The sequence below is a fragment of the Salmo trutta genome, unplaced genomic scaffold (genome assembly GCF_901001165.1).
Source record: "Salmo trutta unplaced genomic scaffold, fSalTru1.1, whole genome shotgun sequence".
NCBI classification, from domain to species: Eukaryota; Metazoa; Chordata; class Actinopteri; order Salmoniformes; family Salmonidae; genus Salmo; species Salmo trutta.
In genome coordinates, this window is record NW_021822911.1 from 8,818,720 (window position 1) to 8,842,193 (window position 23,474).

At 41.8% G+C, this 23,474-nt stretch overlaps 1 protein-coding gene across 1 annotated transcript in view; it reads right to left on the reverse strand.

Moving 5' to 3' along the window:
- The window catches only part of LOC115186346 (NLR family CARD domain-containing protein 3), a 43,423-nt gene that overhangs the window by 14,913 nt on the left and 5,036 nt on the right, over nucleotides 1–23,474 (reverse strand). Inside the window, exons 2-6 of the mRNA XM_029746015.1 lie at nucleotides 22,320–22,427; nucleotides 17,293–17,400; nucleotides 11,228–11,284; nucleotides 6,366–6,484; nucleotides 948–1,076 (exon numbers count right to left, since the gene is read on the reverse strand). Coding sequence (XP_029601875.1) covers nucleotides 948–1,076; nucleotides 6,366–6,433 — 197 coding nt within the window. The 5' untranslated portion in view covers nucleotides 6,434–6,484; nucleotides 11,228–11,284; nucleotides 17,293–17,400; nucleotides 22,320–22,427. The remainder of the gene's footprint in view (nucleotides 1–947; nucleotides 1,077–6,365; nucleotides 6,485–11,227; nucleotides 11,285–17,292; nucleotides 17,401–22,319; nucleotides 22,428–23,474) is intronic.

Consider the following 23,474-nt stretch of genomic DNA (forward strand, 5'->3'; position numbering starts at 1 on the left):
CAAGTGGGCTGGATGTCCTTTAGGTGGTGGACCATTCTTGAGATACACGGGAAACTGTTGAGCATGAAAAACCCTGCAGCGTTGCAGTTCTTGATACAAATCGGTGCGCCCGGCAGCAAGTAAGTAAAATATATAGGTTTTGATTATGTTTTAATGGTAATGGGGACATACGTAAATGCCAACAAAATAACTTTTTGCTCAGTGTGTGTGTGTTTCAACTATTTAACTGTACTAGAATGCTTAGAAGGCAGCTAAAATTGTAAATATCGGTTATCGGTATCGAGTTGTTTAGCAAGGAATATACTGGATATCGGGTTGTTTGGCAAGGAAAACACTGGATATCGGTATTGGGATGCTTGGCAAGGAAAATACTGGATATCGGGTTGTTTGGCAAGGAAAATACTGGATATTGGTATCGGGTTGATTGGCAAGGAAAATATTGGATACCGGGTAGTTTGGCAAGAAAAATATCGGATATCAGGTGGTTTGGCAAGGAAAATACCAGATATCGGTATCGGGATGTTCGAAAAGGAAAATATCTGATATCGGTATCGTGTTGTTAGGAAAGGAAAGTATTGAACATTGATATCGGGTTGTTTGACAAGGAAAATATTGGATATGGGTATCGGCCAAAAATGTCATATCGGTGCATCCCTATTAAACCCGTCTCGTCCCCTTCATCTACACTGACTGAAGTGGATTTAACAAGTGACATCATTAAGGGATCACTGCTTTCACCTGGATTCACCTGGTCAGTCTATGTCCTGGAAAAAGCAGGTGTTCATAATGTTTTGTACACTCACTGTATAAAAAATATATGACATAAACAACAAATGATAAGCAGATGCTTTACAGTATATACTCAGATACACAAAATACATCAGGTTTCAGATCTTGAAGGTTCTCCTCTTCAATAGAAATATCATCAATTCTGACCAGTAACTTACCTGGGGTCAAAGGTCCCTGATCCATTACTAAAATATATTTGATGATCCATAGAGAAGTCGCTCTTCATGGACAGTTGACTGGGTACAGGAGAAACTGATCTCTGGAGAGACTGAGTTTGGTTGGAGATTCTGAAAAACATAATGAATCACCATGTAACTACATTTCAAAATATATCAAAATGATATATCAATAGATTACATACATTACATAAAGCATTAAAATATATGCCATTACACAAAGCAAAAGACATACACTGAGTGTACAAAACATTAAGAGCACCCTCCTAAGTGTCCCCCCCCCCCCTTTTTACCCTCAAAACAGCCTCAACTTGTCAAGGCATTGACTCTTCAAGGTGTAGAAAGCGTTCCACAGAGATGCTGGCCCATGTTGACTCCTATGATTCTCACAGTTGTGTCAAGTGGGCTGGATGTCCTTTAGGTGGTGGACCATTCTTGAGATACACGGGAAACTGTTAAGCATGAAAAACCCAGCAGCGTTGCTGGCGGAGATCTTTGTGGGCTATACTCGGCCTTGTCTTAGGATGGTAAGTTGGTGGTTGGAGTCATCCCTCCAGTGGTGTGGGGGCTGTGCTTTGGCAAAGTGGGTGGGGTTATATCCTGCCTGTTTGGCCCTGTCCGGGGGTATCATCGGATGGGGCCACAGTGTCTCCTGACGCCTCCTGTCTCAGCCTCCAGTATTTATGCTGCAGTAGTTTATGTGTCGGGGGGCTAGGGTCAGTCTGTTACATCTGGAGTATTTCTCTTGTCTTATCCGGTGTCCTATGTGAATTTAAATACACTCTCTCTAATTCTCTCTTTCTCTCTTTTTTTTCTCTCTCTCGGAAGACCTGAGCCTTAGGACCATGCCTCAGGACCACCTGGAATGATGATTCCTTGCTGTCCCCAGTCCACCTGGCCGTGCTGCTGCTCCAGTGTCCAACTGTTCTGCCTGCGGCTATGGAACCCTGACCTGTTCACCGGACGTGCTACCTGTCCCAGACCTGCTGTCCCAGACCTGCTGGAACCCTGACCTGTTCACCGGACGTGCTACCTGTCCCAGACCTGCTGTTTTCAACTCTCTAGAGACAGCAGGAGCGGTAGAGATACTCTCAAAGATCGGCTATGAAAAAGCCAACTGACACTTACTCTTGAGTTGCTGACTTGTTGCACCCTCGACAACTACTATGATTATTATTATTTGACCATGCTGGTCATTTATGAACATTTGAACATCTTGGCCATGTTCTGTCATAATCTCCACCCCGGCACAGCCAGAAGAGGACTGGCCACCCCTCATAACCTGGTTCCTCTCTAGGTTTCTTCCTAGGTTTTGGCCTTTCTAGGGAGTTTTTCTTAGCCACCGTGCTTCTACACCTGCATTGCTTGCTGTTTGGGGATTTAGGCTGGGTTTCTGTACAGCACTTTGAGAATATCAGCTGATGTAAGAAGGGCTATATAAATAAATGTGATTTGATTAACACAAATCTGTGCACCTGGCAGTGATTGGTGTGGATTCAACAAGTGACATCAACAAGGGATCATAGCTTTTCATGTTTCAAGGAGCGGGAGTCTAACCTGGAAGCCTATAAGAAATCCCTCTATGCCCTCCGACGAACCATCAAACAGGCAAAGCATCAATACAGGACTGAGATCGAATCAAACTACACCAGCTCTTCCAGACGACTGTGTGATCACGCTCTCAGCAGTCGATGTAAGACCTTTAAACAGGTCAACATTCACAAGGCCGCAGGGCCAAACGGATTACCAGGATGTGTACTGCGAGCATGCGCGGACCAACTAGCAAGCGTCTTCACTGACATCTTCAACCTCTCCCTGTCCGAGTCTATAATACAAACATATTTTAAGCAGACCATCATAGTCCCTGTGCCCAAGAACACTAAGGTAGCCTGCCTAAATGACTACCGACCCGTAACACTCATGTCTGTTGCCATGAAGTGCTTTGAAAGGCTGGTCATGGGTCACATCAACACCATTAACCCAGAAACCCAAGACCCACTGCAATTTGCATACCGCCCCAACAAATCCACAGATGATGCAATTTCTATTGCACTCCACACTGCCCTTTCCCAGCTGGACAAAAGGAACACCTTTGCGAGAATGCTATTCATTGACTACAATTCAGCAATCAACACCATAGAGCCTTCTAAGCTAATCAACAAACTAAGGACCCTGGGACTAAACACCTCCCTCTGCAACTGGTTCCTGGACTTCCTGATAGGCCGCACCCAGGTGGTACGGGTAGGTAACAACACATCCGCCACACTGATCCTCAACACAGGGGCCCCTCAGGGGTGCGTGATCAGTCCCCTCCTGTACTCCTTTTCATTCATGGCTGCACAGCCAGGCACGACTCCAACACCATCATTAAGTTTGCTGATGACACAACAGTGGTAGGCCTGATCACTGACAACGATGAGACAACCTATAGGGAGGTCAGAGACCTGGCCGTGTGGTCCCAGGACAACAACCTCTCCCTCAACGTGATCAAGACAAAGGAGATGATTGTGGACTACAGGAAAAGGAGGACCGAGCAGGACCCCCATTCTCATCGACAGGGCTGTAGTGGAGCAGGTTGAGAGCTTCAAGTTCCTTGGCATCCGCATCACCAACAAACTAACATGGTCCAAGCACACCAAGTCAGTCGTGAAAAGGGCACGGCAAAACCTATTCCCTCTCAGGAGACTGAAAAGATTTGGCATGGGTCCTCAGATCTTCAAAAGGTTCTACAGCTGCACAATCAAGAGCATCCTGACTGGTGGCATCACTGCATGGTATGGCAACTGCTATCCAGGACCTCTATACCAGGCGGTGTCAGAGGAAGGCCCTAAAAATTGTCAAAGACTCCAGCCACCGTAGTCATAGACTGTTCTCTCTGCTACCGCACAGCAAGCGGTACCGGAGTGCCAAGTCTAGGCCCAAGAGGCTTCTAAACAGCTTCTACCCCAAAGCCATAAGACTCCTGAACATCTAATCAAATGGCCACCCAGACTATTTGCATTGCCCCCCCCCCATATGCCGCTGCTACTCTCTATTATCATCTATGCATGGTCACTTTAATAACTCTACCTACATGTACATATTACCTCGACTAACCGGTGCCCCCGCACATTGACTCTGTACCGGTACCCCCCTCTATATAGTCTAGCAATTGTTATTTTTACTGCTACTCTTTACTTTTATCTCTTATTCTTATTCATACTTTTTTAAACTGTATTGTTGGTTAGGGGCTTGTAGGAAAGCATTTCACTGTAAGGTCTACACCTGTTGTATTCGGCACATGTGACTGATAAAATTTGATTTGATTCACCTTGTCAATCTACGTCATGGATAAAGCAGGTGTTCATAATGTTTTGTACACTCAGTGTCTTAAAATATATGACATAAACAACAAATTATAAGCAGATGCTTAACAGTATATACTTGAGGTTGACCGATTAATCGGAATGGCCGATTAATTAGGGCCGATTTCAAGTTTTCATAACAATCGGAAATCGGTATTTTTGGACACCGATTGTGGCCGATTTCTTTTTACACCTTTGTTTAACTAGGCAAGTCAGTTAAGAACAAATTCTTATTTCCAATGACGGCCTAGCAACAGTGGGTTAACTCCCTTGTTCAGGGGCAGAATGACAGATTTTTACCTTGTCAGCTCGGGGATTCATTTTTGCAGCCTTCTGGTTACTAGTCCAACGCTCTAACCACCTGCCTTACATTGCACTCCACGAGGAGCCTGTGTGGCAGGCTGACTACCTGTTACGCGAGGGCAGCAAGAAGCCAAGGTAAGTTGCTAGCTAGCATTAAACTTATCTTATAAAAAACAATCAATCTTAACATAATCACTAGTTAACTACACATGGTTGATGATATTACTAGTTTATCTAGCTTGTCCTGCTTTGAATATAATCGATGCGGTGCCTGTTAATTTCTCATCGAATCACAGCCTACTTTGCCAAACGGGTGATGATTTAGCACTGTCATTGCACCAATGTGTACTTAACCATAAACATCAATGCCTTTCTTTAAAATCAATACACAAGTATATATTTTTAAACCTGCATATTTAGTTAATATTGCCTGCTAACTTGAATTTCTTATAATTAGGGAAATTGTGTCACTTCTCTTGCGTTCCGTGCAAGCAGTCAGGGTATATGCAGCAGTTTGGGCCGCCTGGCTCGTTGCAAACTGTGTGAAGTCCATTTATTCCTAACAAAGACCGTAATTAATTTGCTAGAATTGTACATAATTATGACATAACATTGAAGGTTGTACAATGTAAAAGTAATATTTACACTTAGGGATGCCACCCGTTAGATAAAATACGGACCGGTTCCGTATTTCACTGAAAGAATAAACGTTTTGTTTTCGAAATGATAGTTTCCAGATTCTACCATATTAATGACCAAAGGCTTGTATTTGTGTGTGTTATTATGTTATAATAAGTCTATGATTTGATATTTGATAGAGCAGTCTGACTGAGCGATGGTAGGGAGCAACAGGCTCGTAAGCATTTATTCAAACAGCACTTTTGTGCGTTTGCCAGCAGCTCTTCACTGTGCTTCAAGCATTGAGCTGTTTATGACTTAAAGCCTATCAACTCACGAGATTAGGCTGGTTTAACTGATGTGAAATGGTTAGCTAGTTAGCCGGGTGCGCGCTAATAGGTTTTCAATCGGTGATGTCACTCGCTCTGAGACCTTGAAGTAGTTGTTCCCCTTGCTCTGCAAGGGCCGCGGCTTTTTGTGGAGCGATGGGTAACGATGCTTCGAGGGTGGCTGTTGTCGATGTGTTCCTGGTTCGAGCCCAGGTAGGAGCGAGGAGAGGGACGGAAGCTATACTGTTACACTGGCAATACTAAAGTGCCTATAAGAACATCCAATAGTCAAAGGTATATGAAATACAAATCGTATAGAGAGAAATAGTCCTATAATAACTACAACCTAAAACTTCTTACCTGGGAATATTGAAGACTCATGTTAAAAGGAATCACCAGCTTTCATATGTTCTCATGTTCTGAGCAAGGAACTTAAACGTTAGCTTTTTTACATGGCAAATATTACACTTTTACTTTCTTCTCCAACACTTTGTTTTTGCATTATTTAACCCAAATTGAACATGTTTCATTATTTATTTGAGGCTAAATTGATTTTGTTGATGTATTATAATAAGTTAAAATAAGTGTTCATTCAGTATTGTTGTAATTGTCATTATTACAAATAAAAAATCCTCCGATTAATCGGTATCTGCTTTTTTCGGCCCTTCAATAATCGGTATCGGCGTTGAAAAATCATAATCGGTCGACCTCAAGTATATACTCAGATACACTAAATACATCTGGTTTCAGATCTTGAAGATTCTCCTCTTCAATAGTAATATCATCAATTCTGACCAGTAACTTACCTGGGGTCAAAGGTCCCTGATCCATCACTAAAGTGTATAGGATGAGCCATAGAGAAGTCACTCTTCATGGACAGATGACTGGGTACTGGAGAGACTGATCTCTGAGGTGGTTGGAGATTCTGGAAAAAATTATAAATCACCATGAAACCACATTTTAAAATATATCCAAACTATATTTCAATAGATAAAATACATAACATAAATCATTCAAATCTGTGCCATTACATAAAGTAACATTAAGAACACGCTCCTAATATTGAGTGTCCCCCCTCTTTTTTGTCCTGAACAGCCTCAACTCATTAAGAAATGGACACTACAAGGTGTAGAAAGCGTCCCACAGAGATGCTGGCCCCATGTTGACTCCAATGCTTCCCACAGTTGTGTCAAGTTGGCTGGATGTCCTTTGTGTGGTGGACCATTCTTGATTCCTACCTGTCTCCTCCCCTTCATCTACACTGATTGAAGTGGATTTAACAAGTGTAACTTAATTGTAACATAATCACATAGGCCTACAGATTCACTTCCTCATCTCAGTTCCACTTGAATCCTTAAGAGTCTATTGATGCACATACTTTATAGTATGTCCATATGTACAGTACTAGACAAAAGTTTAGACACACCTCCTCATTCCAGGGATTTTCTTTATTTTTTACTATTTTCTACATTGTAGAATAACAGTGAAGACATCAAAACTATGAAATAACATATGTGGAATCATGTAGTAACCAAAAAAGTGTTAAACAAATCAAAATATATTTTATATTTGAGTTTCTTCAAAGTAGCCACCTTGATGACAGCTTTGCACACTCTTGGCATTCTCTCAACCAGCTTTTTGAGGTAGTCACCAGGGGCAGAATGACAGATTTGTACCTTGTCAGCTCAGGGATTTGAACTTGCAACCTTACAGTTACTAGTCCAACGCTCTAACCACTAGGCTACCTGCCACAATAAGTGTTTTATATTACCATACAGTATCAAATATGATCATTCAAGTCTCCCTATTTAATAATGGTTTAATGGGGGGTACTATATAAACCTTATGGTCATTTTAATGGGGTTGAACATCCATCCCATCAGATTGTCTAAAGGATTTTATGAGTTCAGAAAAATAGTGACTTGGAAACATCTCTCTGACCTCACCCTGCTGAAACACACTCAAGTAAAGACCACATTGCTACAGTTATATGCTTGTCTGTTTCTACCCACTTTTACAGCCAATGTATGGACGGGTATCCATAATCTGTTACTAGTCCAACGCTCTAACCACTAGGCTACCTGCCACAATAAGTGTTTTATATTACCATACAGTATCAAATATGATCATTCAAGTCTCCCTATTTAATAATGGTTTAATGGGGGGTACTATATAAACCTTATGGTCATTTTAATGGTAACTCTTTACACAATCCCATCAGATTGTCTAAAGGATTTTATGAGTTCAGAAAAATAGTGACTTGGAAGCATCTCTCTGACCTCACCCTGCTGAAACACACTCAAGTAAAGACCACATTGCTACAGTTATATGCTTGTCTGTTTCTACCCACTTTTACAGCCAATGTATGGACGGGTATCCATAATCTGTTACTAGTCCAACGCTCTAACCACTAGGCTACCTGCCACAATAAGTGTTTTATATTACCATACAGTATCAAATATGATCATTCAAGTCTCCCTATTTAATAATGGTTTAATGGGGGGTACTATATAAACCTTATGGTCATTTTAATGGTAACTCTTTACACAATCCCATCAGATTGTCTAAAGGATTTTATGAGTTCAGAAAAATAGTGACTTGGAAGCATCTCTCTGACCTCACCCTGCTGAAACACACTCAAGTAAAGACCACATTGCTACAGTTTAAGGCGCACTGATCAAAAATCATTCAGCCATTTCCTGGTTGCTAACATTTTAATAGTGAGCCTAATTTCAGTTTATGTGACAAAACAAGTACAGTGTAGAGAATCATTGTACCATTTAAACCGCTGTTGTAACTAGCAGCACAGAGTGTTTAACTGTATTGTAACTGTATACTGATCCGTGTCCTGGGGACAGAAAAGGCATGGTAGGAATGACTCAGCAGAACTCCAACACTAGTTTAGTGGATTCCAAATGTTCCCTCTACTTTATTCTACATTATTAACCTGAAATACTCACTTTACTTGGAAACTGCGTTACAGTTTAGAGATGAAACTATGAGCTGCTCTGTCATCTCAAAATGGTTCTGTACAGATCATTTTTTATTTTCAGTTTCAACAACAGTCACGTTACCCGTTTATATAACAACAGTAACCAGAGCTTACTAACAGTCAGATGCATTCAACAGCTGTCACGTTACCCGTTTATATAACAACAGTAACCAGAGCTTACTAACAGTCAGATGCATTCAACAACAGTCACGTTACCCGTTTATATATCAACAGTAAGCAGAGCTAACTAACAGTCAGATGCATTCAACAACAGTCACGTTACCCGTTTATATAACAACAGTAACCAGAGCTTACTAACAGTCAGATGCATTCAACAACAGTCACGTTACCCGTTTATATAACAACAGTAACCAGAGCTTACTAACAGTCAGATGCATTCAACAACAGTCACGTTACCCGTTTATATAACAACAGTAACCAGAGCTAACTAACAGTCAGATGCATTCAACAACAGTCACGTTACTCGTTTATATAACAACAGTAACCAGAGCTAACTAACAGTCAGATGCATTCAACAACAGTCACGTTACCCGTTTATATAACAACAGTAACCAGAGCTTACTAACAGTCAGATGCATTCAACAACAGTCACGTTACCCGTTTATATATCAACAGTAAGCAGAGCTTACTAACAGTCAGATTTCATTCAACAACAGTCACGTTACTCGTTTATATAACAACAGTAACCAGAGCTAACTAACAGTCAGATGCATTCAACAACAGTCACGTTACCCGTTTATATAACAACAGTAACCAGAGCTTACTAACAGTCAGATGCATTCAACAACAGTCACGTTACTCGTTTATATAACAACAGTAACCAGAGCTTACTAACAGTCAGATGCATTCAACAACAGTCACGTTACCCGTTTATATAACAACAGTAACCAGAGCTAACTAACAGTCAGATGCATTCAACAACAGTCACGTTACCCGTTTATATAACAACAGTAACCAGAGCTTACTAACAGTCAGATTTCATTCAACAACAGTCACGTTACTCGTTTATATAACAACAGTAACCAGAGCTTACTAACAGTCAGATGCATTCAACAACAGTCACGTTACCCGTTTATATAACAACAGTAACCAGAGCTAACTAACAGTCAGATGCATTCAACAACAGTCACGTTACCCGTTTATATAACAACAGTAACCAGAGCTTACTAACAGTCAGATGCATTCAACAACAGTCACGTTACCCGTTTATATATCAACAGTAAGCAGAGCTTACTAACAGTCAGATTTCATTCAACAACAGTCACGTTACTCGTTTATATAACAACAGTAACCAGAGCTAACTAACAGTCAGATGCATTCAACAACAGTCACGTTACCCGTTTATATAACAACAGTAACCAGAGCTTACTAACAGTCAGATGCATTCAACAACAGTCACGTTACTCGTTTATATAACAACAGTAACCAGAGCTTACTAACAGTCAGATGCATTCAACAACAGTCACGTTACCCGTTTATATAACAACAGTAACCAGAGCTAACTAACAGTCAGATGCATTCAACAACAGTCACGTTACCCGTTTATATAACAACAGTAACCAGAGCTTACTAACAGTCAGATTTCATTCAACAACAGTCACGTTACTCGTTTATATAACAACAGTAACCAGAGCTCACTAACAGTCAGATGCATTCAACAACAGTCACGTTACTCGTTTATATAACAACAGTAACCAGAGCTAACTAACAGTCAGATGCATTCAACACCAGTCACGTTACCCGTTTATATAACAACAGTAACCAGAGCTTACTAACAGTCAGATGCATTCAACAACAGTCACGTTACCCGTTTATATATCAACAGTAACCAGAGCTTACTAACAGTCAGATGCATTCAACAACAGTCACGTTACCCGTTTATATAACAACAGTAACCAGAGCTTACTAACAGATTTCATTCAACAACAGTCACGTTACTCGTTTATATAACAACAGTAACCAGAGCTCACTAACAGTCAGATTTCATTCAACAGCAGTAACTCATGACGTTGTACTGAAACTTGCTTCAGTTATTGGCTGCTAACTCATGACGTTGTACTGAAACTTGCTTCAGTTATTGGCTGCTAACTCATGACGTTGTACTGAAACTTGCTTCAGTTATTGGCTGCTCCTCACTGAGGGAAACAGAACCACAAGACGTCAGTCCTCTTATATTAAGTCCTTCTTCAAGACATCTGGCTTACGATATTTTAGATAAACAAATCATTTACTAGAAACCAGGTTTAGCTGTGTTTTTTCATCAAATATGAATTCATGTAGGCCTTTAATAATTGTAAACAGGCCTTCAAACCCAAAAGGTTTTAATTTGAGAATGTTAATTTGTATGCCTCAAATATTAAACTGTCTTAAAATATTTAATGATTAGTTGAATCAGGTGTGTAAGTGCTGGTAAGAACAAAAGGATGAGAAACCCTGAGATAAACATTAAACCATATAATGTAAAAGCTCCTCCACCATCTTTACCAGACGTTTTACTGATAACATGTAGACCTACTGATTAGTTTCCACTTTGAAAACTGCTGTCTGTCAGCAACTCAGCTCAAGTAGCAGTTCTACTAACTAGTAATATCTCATTCCAGGTATTCATTATCTTACTCTGTCCAATAGAATAAATTATTGTTCAAAGATACTTACTTTATTTGTCAGTAATCTCCATATAGCGTCTTCTGCTCTGTCGTCTCAAAATGGATCCTGAACAAAATAACAACTTTACTTTCGGTTTCAATCAGCCGCCTCCCCACCCTGAAAATAAAGTGTTTTATTGGTATCTTCCACTAGATGGCAGTAAACACCTGCTGTAACTAGATTTAACAACTATGTGTTTGGTTTCATACAGGCAGTGTCCCAGAGGAGGAGTGCTGATATAGTATCAGGTCCCCCCTCTCCATGTTATCTGATTCATTATGATCTAGGATCAGGTCCCCCCTCTCCATGTAATCTGATTCATTATGATATAGGATCAGGTCCTCCTCTCCATGTTATCTGATTCATTATGATCTAGGATCAGGTCCCCCCTCTCCATGTAATCTGATTCATTATGATCTAGGATCAGGTCCCCCCTCTCCATGTAATCTGATTCATTATGATATAGGATCAGGTCCACCCCTCTCCATGTAATGTGATTCATTCTGATCTAGGATCAGGTCCCCCCTCTCCATGTAATCTGATTCATTATGATCTAGGATCAGGTCCCCCCTCTCCATGTCATTTGATTCATTATGATCTAGGATCAGGTCCCCACCTCTCCATGTAATCTGATTCATTATGATCTAGGATCAGGTCCCTCCTCTCCATGTAATCTGATTCATTATGATCTAGGATCAGGTCCCTCCTCTCCATGTAATCTGATTCATTATGATCTAGGATCAGGTCCCCCTCTCCATGTAATCTGATTCATTATGATCTAGGATCAGGTCCCCCCTCTCCATGTAATCTGATTCATTATGATCTAGGATCAGGTCCCTCCTCTCCATGTAATCTGATTCATTATGATCTAGGATCAGGTCCCTCCTCTCCATGTAATCTGATTCATTATGATCTAGGATCAGGTCCCCCCTCTCCATGTTATCTGATTCATTTTGATCTAGGATCAGGTCCCCCCTCTCCATGTAATCTGATTCATTATGATCTAGGATCAGGTCCCTCCTCTCCATGTAATCTGATTCATTATGATATAGGATCAGGTCCCCACCTCTCCATGTCATCTGATTCATTATGATCTAGGATCAGGTCCCCACCTCTCCATGTAATCTGATTCATTATGATCTAGGATCAGGTCCCCCTCTCCATGTAATCTGAATCATTATGATCTAGGATCAGGTCCCTCCTCTCCATGTAATCTGATTCATTATGATCTAGGATCAGGTCCCTCCTCTCCATGTAATCTGATTCATTATGATCTAGGATCAGGTCCCCCCTCTCCATGTAATCTGATTCATTATGATCTAGGATCAGGTCCCTCCTCTCCATGTAATCTGATTCATTATGATCTAGGATCAGGTCCCTCCTCTCCATGTAATCTGATTCATTATGATCTAGGATCAGGTCCCCCCTCTCCATGTAATCTGATTCATTATGATCTAGGATCAGGTCCCTCCTCTCCATGTAATCTGATTCATTATGATCTAAAAGGCTAAACTGATCCTAGATCAGCTCTCCTACTCTTTATGAATACTGTCACAGGTGACTCCTCAAAATGAGGCTCATGATATATAAGTTATAATCTATAAGAATCAATTAGGATCATTCATTGATCTGCTTTGCCATGAACAGATCTGTGAGGGTTAACTTAAAGGTTCTATATAGACCTTATGGTCATTTTAATGGGGTTGAACATCCATCCCATCAGATTGTGTAAAGGATTTTTTGAGTTCAGAAAAATACAGATTTGGAAGCATCTCTCTGACCTCACTCTGCTGAAACACACTCAAGTAAAGACCACATAGCTACAGTTTAAGGCGGACTGTTCAGAAATCGTTCCGTCATTTCATGATTGCTAAAATTGTAGTAGTTAGCCTCATTTCAGTTTATGTGACAAAACAACCAAGTACAGTGAAGAGAACCGCTGTTGACCAAAAAAGTTACATACTGAGCTAAAGTAGCAGCACTCACAAACTACATTTTTTACATTTTAGTCATTTAGCAGAGGCTCTTATCCAGAGCGACTTACAGTAGAGCGCATACATTTTTACATACCGGCCCCCCCGTGGGAAACGAACCCACAACCCTGGCGTTGCAAGCGCCATGCTCTACCAACTGAGCTACAATGTTCCCTCTGCTTTACTTTAACACTGAGTTGCAGTTTAGAGATGAAACTATGAGCTGCACTGTCATCTCAAAATGGTTCTGTACAGATACTTTCTTATTTTCAGTTTCAACTGCAGCCACTAGTGATGGGTCGTGAAGAGCCAGCTCTTATAGGTGAACGTTGGGAGCCGGCTCGCATATCAGAAGAGCCAAATCTATTTATAAAAATATTTTTTAAATGAAGATATGAATAATCAAAAGATTTAATTGAATAGAATTAACTAATTTAAAGAACGAAAAAATATAATAATAATATATGCCTAAATGCTCAAACATTCATTCTGTCTGCTCAGACTAACAGCCTCACCTGTTGTTCCTGTCAATCAGACACGCAGTGTCAACCAATGAACCAAAGACGCGTGAGGGAGGGCCGAACCAACTCACTTACAGTCACACACTTAGCAGCCGAGGAGAGAGAGGAAGGACAGCTGTGAAAACAACAGCTGGAAAATGAGTCGGAAGCAGAGTAGCATTTGGATGCATTTTAATAATGAAGACAATGTTAGAACACAGTGTAGAATTTGCCAAAACAAAATCTCATATTAAGCCGGTTCTATCCACAACCTACACCGGCATATGAGAACTGTGCACCCACCTGTGAAGCTAGCTGTAGCGGAGCTTGGAGAAACTAGCGGGCCTGCTAGTGATAGTGGTGGAGCCAGCACCTCCACACGTGGAGATGTACCCACTCAGTCAAGTAGGCCTACTCCACGACCCACAGCAACGCAGTCTTCTATGGACCAGTTTATGCCAAAGTCTATGTCTGTAGCAAAACAAGGCCAAATTAATATTGCGTTGGCTAAAATGATTGTCACAGCTTTCCAGCCATTTTAGATTGTGGAGGTTTTAGAAACTATAGCAATAGTCTAAATCCAATGTACACAATTCCAAGCAGGAAAACCCTTTCAAAATCTCTTTTCCACAAATGTACGAGAGCACACAGGCTTCAGTGCGGGAAAGAGTCCAAAAAGCTACTGCAGTTTGCCTTACCACTGACTGCTGGACATCAAGGGTAACCACTTCTTACATGTCGGGTACATGTCACTTCATTGAAGATTTTTTCGATGTCTAGCTGTCTTCTGGACTGCTTTGAGTTCAGCGACAGACACACCTCAGAGAACTTGGCAGAGGAATTGTTGAGAGTGGCCAGAGAAGGACAAGTAGATGGAAAAGTGGTCTGTTGTGTTAGCGACAATGCAGCTAACATAATCAAAGCCATGAACATTTTTAATAAATTGACCATTCTTCCATGTCTTGTCTACACAATCAACCTGATTGTAAGAGATGCTCTGAAGGTGATGAAGCCCACTGTGGACAAAGTGAAAGCAGCTGCTGAATACTTCCACAGGATCACAGTAGATGCTAAAAAACTAAAGTCTACACAACGTCAGATGGGGATGCCTGAGCTGAGGCCTAACAAGACTGCACTACAAGGTGGAATTTAACATTTTATATGTTGAAGCGGTTTCTTGAGTCAAACGATGCCATCATCTCTACCCTGGGCATTGTCAATGCACCTGTTGATGCTCTGACCCAAGAGGAATGGGAGGTGGTGGAGGAGGTGTGCAGAGTCCTGGAGCAGGTCACTGTGGAGATCAGTGGAGAGAGGTACAGTAAGCAGTTATTACTGCATCATTATTTAATCCAGTATTATATATGTATATGAGCAGTAGATGAGAATGTAGTATCAGTAGACTAAACATGAAGCTGAACTAATAAGTTACTGTTCTCTCTTTTCAGCTATGTGACCACCTCAACAATGATACTCCTGTGTAAGGGTCTGCAGCGAATCACAGCCAGCCGCCAGAGAGAAGCAAATTTAACCACAGGACATGTGACAGAGTTGATGGACACCATATGTTCATCAATGGACAGAAAGTTCCACAGAATGGAATATAATCACGTGCTATCAGAAACCACTGCACATGACCACAGGTTTAAGAAGTTAGTCTTCAGTGATGCCAGAGAGATTGATGAGGCTCTTCAAAGAATAACCTCAGCAGCAGGGAGGGACAGCCTCAGCAGTCAGCTGGCTCAGGCACCAGGGCAACAGGAAGAAGAGGGATCAGATGGAGGGACAGCCCCAGCAGTCAGCTGGCTCAGGCACCAGGGCAACAGGAAGAAGAGGGAGGGACAGCCCCAGCAGTCAGCTGGCTCAGGCACCAGGACAACAGGAAGAAGAGGGATCAGATGGAGGGACAGCCCCAGCAGTCAGCTGGCTCAGGCACCAGGGCAACAGGAAGAAGAGGGAGGGACAGCCCCAGCAGTCAGCTGGCTCAGGCACCAGGGCAACAGGAAGAAGAGGGATCAGATGGAGGGACAGCCCCAGCAGTCAGCTGGCTCAGGCACCAGGGCAACAGGAAGAAGAGGGAGGGACAGCCCCAGCAGTCAGCTGGCTCAGGCACCAGGGCAACAGGAAGAAGAGGGAGGGACAGCCTCAGCAGTCAGCTGGCTCAGGCACCAGGGCAACAGGAAGAAGAGGGATCAGATGGAGGGACAGCCCCAGCAGTCAGCTGGCTCAGGCACCAGGGCAACAGGAAGAAGAGGGAGGGACAGCCCCAGCAGTCAGCTGGCTCAGGCACCAGGTCAACAGGAAGAAGAGGGATCAGATGGTGCAGAAGCACCAGCAGTAGTGTCACAAACGTCTGCGGTTTGGATGCTGTTTGACGAGAGAGCAACTGGGGATGCAGCACGAAGGAATCCCTCAGCAGGTGCCATAATGGAGGTCCGATCCTATTTGGAGGAGCCCCTCCTCCAAAGATCTGCAGATCCTCTGAGCGGGTGGAAGAACAAGGCCTCTGTCTATCAACGGCTTACTAAAGTCATGACAGGGAGACTCTGCATAGTGGCCACATCCGTTCCCTCTGAGAGGGTCTTCTCGAAAACGGGGCAAATAATTACTGAGAGAAGAAACCGCACCAGCCCCTCGAAAGTGAGGCAGCTTGCATTTCTGAATGCAAATCTCTGATAAAAGCAAAATATGGTCAGTAATAAAGAAGAGAGAGAAAAGAGGGACCAGTTTAATGTTTTAAGTGGGATCCTGCAGTTTTGCACATTGTTATTTATTTTTCTTTGATATTGTTAAATATTCTATTATTATGTTGTTCAGATTGTATTCATTTTGAATGGTTAGATTTATATGCACTTTGTTTATATACATTAAAAAGTTATACTTTAAATGCAAATGTTTAAGAGCATTATTTTTCAAAACAAACAAATGCATTTTTAAATACATTGTTGTTAAGGTAGAGTATGATTTCATTTAATAATTTAATTAGAATTGTTTTAACACCAATCATAGTCAAACACGTCACCACCCATTTATATAACAACAGTAACCAGAGGGTGGGGCTAACAGTCAGTTGCATGTGACAGCAGTAACTCATGACATTGTACTGAATCTTGCTTCAGTTTTTATATTTTTGTCCTTCTTCAAGACATCTCTTTTACATTATTTTAGCTAAACATATCATTTACTAGAAACCAGGTTTAGCTGTGTTTTTTTCATCAAATATGAATTCATGTAGGCCTTTAATAATTGTAAACAGGCCTTCAAACCCAAAAGGTTTTCATTTGAGAATGTTCATTTGTTGGCCTCAAATATTAAACTGTCTTAAAATATTTAATGATCAGTTGAATCAGGTGTGTAAGTGCTGGTAAGAACAAAAGGATTGAGAAACCCTGAGATAAACATAAAACCATATAATGTAAAAGCTCCTCCGCCATCTTTACCAGACGTTTTACTGATGTAGACCTACTGATTAGTTTCCACTTTGAAAACTGCTGTCTGTCAGCAACTCAGCTCATATAACAGTTCTACTAACTACTACTATATATATCTTACTCTGTCCTTTAGAATGTATTACTGTTCAGAAATACTGAGAAATACTCACTTTATTTGTCAGTAATCTCCATATAGCGTCTTCTGCTCTGTCGTCTCAAAATGGATTCTGTACAAAAGAACAACTTAACTTTCTGTTTCACTCAGCCGCCTCCCCACCCTGATTATAAAGTGTTTTATTGGTATCTTCCACTAGATGGCAGTAAACACCTGCTGTAACTAGATTTAACAACTATGTGTTTGGTTTCATACAGGCAGTGTCCCAGAGGAGTGCTGACCTTGGATCAGGTCCCCCCTCTCCATGTAATCTGATTCATTATGATCTAGGATCAGGTCCCCCCTCTCCATGTAATCTGATTCATTATGATCTAGGATCAGGTCCCCCCCTCTCCATGTAATCTGATTCATTATGATCTAGGATCAGGTACTCCTCTCCATGTAATCTGATTCATTATGATATAGGATCAGGTCCTCCTCTCCATGTAATCTGATTCATTATGATCTACAAGGCTAAACTGATCCTAGATCAGCTCTCCTTCTCTTTATGAATACTGTCACAGGTGACTCCTCAAAATGAGGCTCATGATATATAAATTATAATCTATAAGAATCAATTAGGATCATTCATTGATCTGCTTTGCCATGAACAGATCTGTGAGGGTTAACTTAAAGGTTCTATATAGACCTTATGGTCATTTTAATGGGGTTGAACATCCATCCCATCAGATTGTGTAAAGGATTTTTTGAGTTCAGAAAAATACAGATTTGGAAGCATCTCTCTGACCTCACTCTGCTGAAACACACTCAAGTAAAGACCACATAGCTACAGTTTAAGGCGGACTGTTCAGAAATCGTTCCGTCATTTCATGATTGCTAAAATTGTAGTAGTTAGCCTCATTTCAGTTTATGTGACAAAACAACCAAGTACAGTGAAGAGAACCGCTGTTGACCAAAAAAGTTACATACTGAGCTAAAGTAGCAGCACTCACAAACTACATTTTTTACATTTGAGTCATTTAGCAGAGGCTCTTATCCAGAGCGACATACAGTAGAGTGCATACATTTTTACATACCGGCCCCCCCCGTGGGAAACGAACCCACAACCCTGGCGTTGCAAGCGCCATGCTCTACCAACTGAGCTACAATGTTCCCTCTGCTTTACTTTGACACTGAGTTGCAGTTTAGAGATGAAACTATGAGCTGCTCTGTCATCTCAAAATGGTTCTGTACAGATACTTTCTTATTTTCAGTTTCAACTGCAGCCACTAGTGATGGGTCGTGAAGAGCCGGCTCTTATAGGTGAACGTTGGGAGCCGGCTCGCATATCAGAAGAGCCAAATCTATTTATAAAAATATTTTTTAAATGAAGATATGAATAATCAAAAGATTTAAATGAATAGAATTAACTAATTCAAAGAACGAAAAAATATAATAATAATATATGCCTAAATGCTCAAACATTCATTCTGTCTGCTCAGACTAACAGCCTCACCTGTTGTTCCTGTCAATCAGACACGCAGTGTCAACCAATGAACCAAAGACGCGTGAGGGAGGGCCGAGCCAACTCACTTACAGTCACACACTTAGCAGCCGAGGAGAGAGAGGATGGTCAGCTGTGAAAACAACAGCTGGAAAATGAGTCGGAAGCAGAGTAGCATTTGGATGCATTTTAATAATGTAGACAATGTTAGAACACAGTGTAGAATTTGCCAAAACAAAATCTCATATTAAGCCGGTTCTATCCACAACCTACACCGGCATATGTGAACTGTGCACCCACCTGTGAAGCTAGCTGTAGTCGGAGCTTGGAGAAACTAGCGGGCCTGCTAGTGATAGTGGTGGAGCCAGCACCTCCACACGTGGAGATGTACCCACTCAGTCAAGTAGGCCTACTCCACGACCCACAGCAACGCAGTCTTCTATGGACCAGTTTATGCCAAAGTCTATGTCTGTAGCAAAACAAGGCCAAATTAATATTGCGTTGGCTAAAATGATTGTCACAGCTTTCCAGCCATTTTAGATTGTGGAGGTTTTAGAAACTATAGCAATAGTCTAAATCCAATGTACACAATTCCAAGCAGGAAAACCCTTTCAAAATCTCTTTTCCACAAATGTACGAGAGCACAAAGGCTTCAGTGTAGGAAAGAGTCCAAAAAGCTACTGCAGTTTGCCTTACCACTGACTGCTGGACATCAAGGGTAACCACTTCTTACATGTCGGGTACATGTCACTTCATTGAAGATTTTTTCGATGTCTAGCTGTCTTCTGGACTGCTTTGAGTTCAGCGACAGACACACCCAGAGAACTTGGCAGAGGAACTGTTGAGAGTGGCCAGAGAAGGACAAGTAGATGGAAAAAGTGGTCTGTTGTGTTAGCGACAATGCAGCTAACATAATCAAAGCCATGAACATTTTTTATAAATTGACCCATCATCCATGTCTTGTCTACACAATCAACCTGATTGTAAGAGATGCTCTGAAGGTGATGAAGCCCACTGTGGACAAAGTGAAAGCAGCTGCTGAATACTTCCACAGGAGCACAGTAGGTGCTGAAAAACTAAAGTCTACACAACGCCAGATGGGGATGCATGAGCTGAGGCCTAACAAGACTGCACTACAAGGTGGAATTTAACATTTTATATGTTGAAGCGGTTTCTTGAGTCAAACGATGCCATCATCTCTACCCTGGGCATTGTCAATGCACCTGTTGATGCTCTGACCCAAGAGGAATGGGAGGTGGTGGAGGAGGTGTGCAGAGTCCTGGAGCAGGTCACTGTGGAGATCAGTGGAGAGAGGTACAGTAAGCAGTTATTACTGCATCATTATTTAATCCAGTATTATATATGTATATGAGCAGTAGATGAGAATGTAGTATCAGTAGACTAAACATGAAGCTGAACTAATAAGTTACTGTTCTCTCTTTTCAGCTATGTGACCACCTCAACAATGATACTCCTGTGTAAGGGTCTGCAGCGAATCACAGCCAGCCGCCAGAGAGAAGCAAATTTAACCACAGGACATGTGACAGAGTTGATGGACACCATATGTTCATCAATGGACAGAAAGTTCAACAGAATGGAATATAATCACGTGCTATCAGAAACCGCTGCACATGACCACAGGTTTAAGAAGTTAGTCTTCAGTGATGCCAGAGAGATTGATGAGGCTCTTCAAAGAATAACCTCAGCAGCAGGGAGGGACAGCCTCAGCAGTCAGCTGGCTCAGGCACCAGGGCAACAGGAAGAAGAGGGATCAGATGGAGGGACAGCCCCAGCAGTCAGCTGGCTCAGGCACCAGGGCAACAGGAAGAAGAGGGAGGGACAGCCCCAGCAGTCAGCTGGCTCAGGCACCAGGACAACAGGAAGAAGAGGGATCAGATGGAGGGACAGCCCCAGCAGTCAGCTGGCTCAGGCACCAGGGCAACAGGAAGAAGAGGGAGGGACAGCCCCAGCAGTCAGCTGGCTCAGGCACCAGGGCAACAGGAAGAAGAGGGATCAGATGGAGGGACAGCCCCAGCAGTCAGCTGGCTCAGGCACCAGGGCAACAGGAAGAAGAGGGAGGGACAGCCCCAGCAGTCAGCTGGCTCAGGCACCAGGGCAACAGGAAGAAGAGGGAGGGACAGCCTCAGCAGTCAGCTGGCTCAGGCACCAGGGCAACAGGAAGAAGAGGGATCAGATGGAGGGACAGCCCCAGCAGTCAGCTGGCTCAGGCACCAGGGCAACAGGAAGAAGAGGGAGGGACAGCCCCAGCAGTCAGCTGGCTCAGGCACCAGGTCAACAGGAAGAAGAGGGATCAGATGGTGCAGAAGCACCAGCAGTAGTGTCACAAACGTCTGCGGTTTGGATGCTGTTTGACGAGAGAGCAACTGGGGATGCAGCACGAAGGAATCCCTCAGCAGGTGCCATAATGGAGGTCCGATCCTATTTGGAGGAGCCCCTCCTCCAAAGATCTGCAGATCCTCTGAGCGGGTGGAAGAACAAGGCCTCTGTCTATCAACGGCTTACTAAAGTCATGACAGGGAGACTCTGCATAGTGGCCACATCCGTTCCCTCTGAGAGGGTCTTCTCGAAAACGGGGCAAATAATTACTGAGAGAAGAAACCGCACCAGCCCCTCGAAAGTGAGGCAGCTTGCATTTCTGAATGCAAATCTCTGATAAAAGCAAAATATGGTCAGTAATAAAGAAGAGAGAGAAAAGAGGGACCAGTTTAATGTTTTAAGTGGGATCCTGCAGTTTTGCACATTGTTATTTATTTTTCTTTGATATTGTTAAATATTCTATTATTATGTTGTTCAGATTGTATTCATTTTGAATGGTTAGATTTATATGCACTTTGTTTATATACATTAAAAAGTTATACTTTAAATGCAAATGTTTAAGAGCATTATTTTTCAAAACAAACAAATGCATTTTTAAATACATTGTTGTTAAGGTAGAGTATGATTTCATTTAATAATTTAATTAGAATTGTTTTAACACCAATCATAGTCAAACACGTCACCACCCATTTATATAACAACAGTAACCAGAGGGTGGGGCTAACAGTCAGTTGCATGTGACAGCAGTAACTCATGACATTGTACTGAATCTTGCTTCAGTTTTTATATTTTTGTCCTTCTTCAAGACATCTCTTTTACATTATTTTAGCTAAACATATCATTTACTAGAAACCAGGTTTAGCTGTGTTTTTTTCATCAAATATGAATTCATGTAGGCCTTTAATAATTGTAAACAGGCCTTCAAACCCAAAAGGTTTTCATTTGAGAATGTTCATTTGTTGGCCTCAAATATTAAACTGTCTTAAAATATTTAATGATCAGTTGAATCAGGTGTGTAAGTGCTGGTAAGAACAAAAGGATTGAGAAACCCTGAGATAAACATAAAACCATATAATGTAAAAGCTCCTCCGCCATCTTTACCAGACGTTTTACTGATGTAGACCTACTGATTAGTTTCCACTTTGAAAACTGCTGTCTGTCAGCAACTCAGCTCATATAACAGTTCTACTAACTACTACTATATATATCTTACTCTGTCCTTTAGAATGTATTACTGTTCAGAAATACTGAGAAATACTCACTTTATTTGTCAGTAATCTCCATATAGCGTCTTCTGCTCTGTCGTCTCAAAATGGATTCTGTACAAAAGAACAACTTAACTTTCTGTTTCACTCAGCCGCCTCCCCACCCTGATTATAAAGTGTTTTATTGGTATCTTCCACTAGATGGCAGTAAACACCTGCTGTAACTAGATTTAACAACTATGTGTTTGGTTTCATACAGGCAGTGTCCCAGAGGAGTGCTGACCTTGGATCAGGTCCCCCCTCTCCATGTAATCTGATTCATTATGATCTAGGATCAGGTCCCCCCTCTCCATGTAATCTGATTCATTATGATCTAGGATCAGGTCCCCCCCTCTCCATGTAATCTGATTCATTATGATCTAGGATCAGGTACTCCTCTCCATGTAATCTGATTCATTATGATATAGGATCAGGTCCTCCTCTCCATGTAATCTGATTCATTATGATCTACAAGGCTAAACTGATCCTAGATCAGCTCTCCTTCTCTTTATGAATACTGTCACAGGTGACTCCTCAAAATGAGGCTCATGATATATAAATTATAATCTATAAGAATCAATTAGGATCATTCATTGATCTGCTTTGCCATGAACAGATCTGTGAGGGTTAACTTAAAGGTTCTATATAGACCTTATGGTCATTTTAATGGGGTTGAACATCCATCCCATCAGATTGTGTAAAGGATTTTTTGAGTTCAGAAAAATACAGATTTGGAAGCATCTCTCTGACCTCACTCTGCTGAAACACACTCAAGTAAAGACCACATAGCTACAGTTTAAGGCGGACTGTTCAGAAATCGTTCCGTCATTTCATGATTGCTAAAATTGTAGTAGTTAGCCTCATTTCAGTTTATGTGACAAAACAACCAAGTACAGTGAAGAGAACCGCTGTTGACCAAAAAAGTTACATACTGAGCTAAAGTAGCAGCACTCACAAACTACATTTTTTACATTTGAGTCATTTAGCAGAGGCTCTTATCCAGAGCGACATACAGTAGAGTGCATACATTTTTACATACCGGCCCCCCCGTGGGAAACGAACCCACAACCCTGGCGTTGCAAGCGCCATGCTCTACCAACTGAGCTACAATGTTCCCTCTGCTTTACTTTGACACTGAGTTGCAGTTTAGAGATGAAACTATGAGCTGCTCTG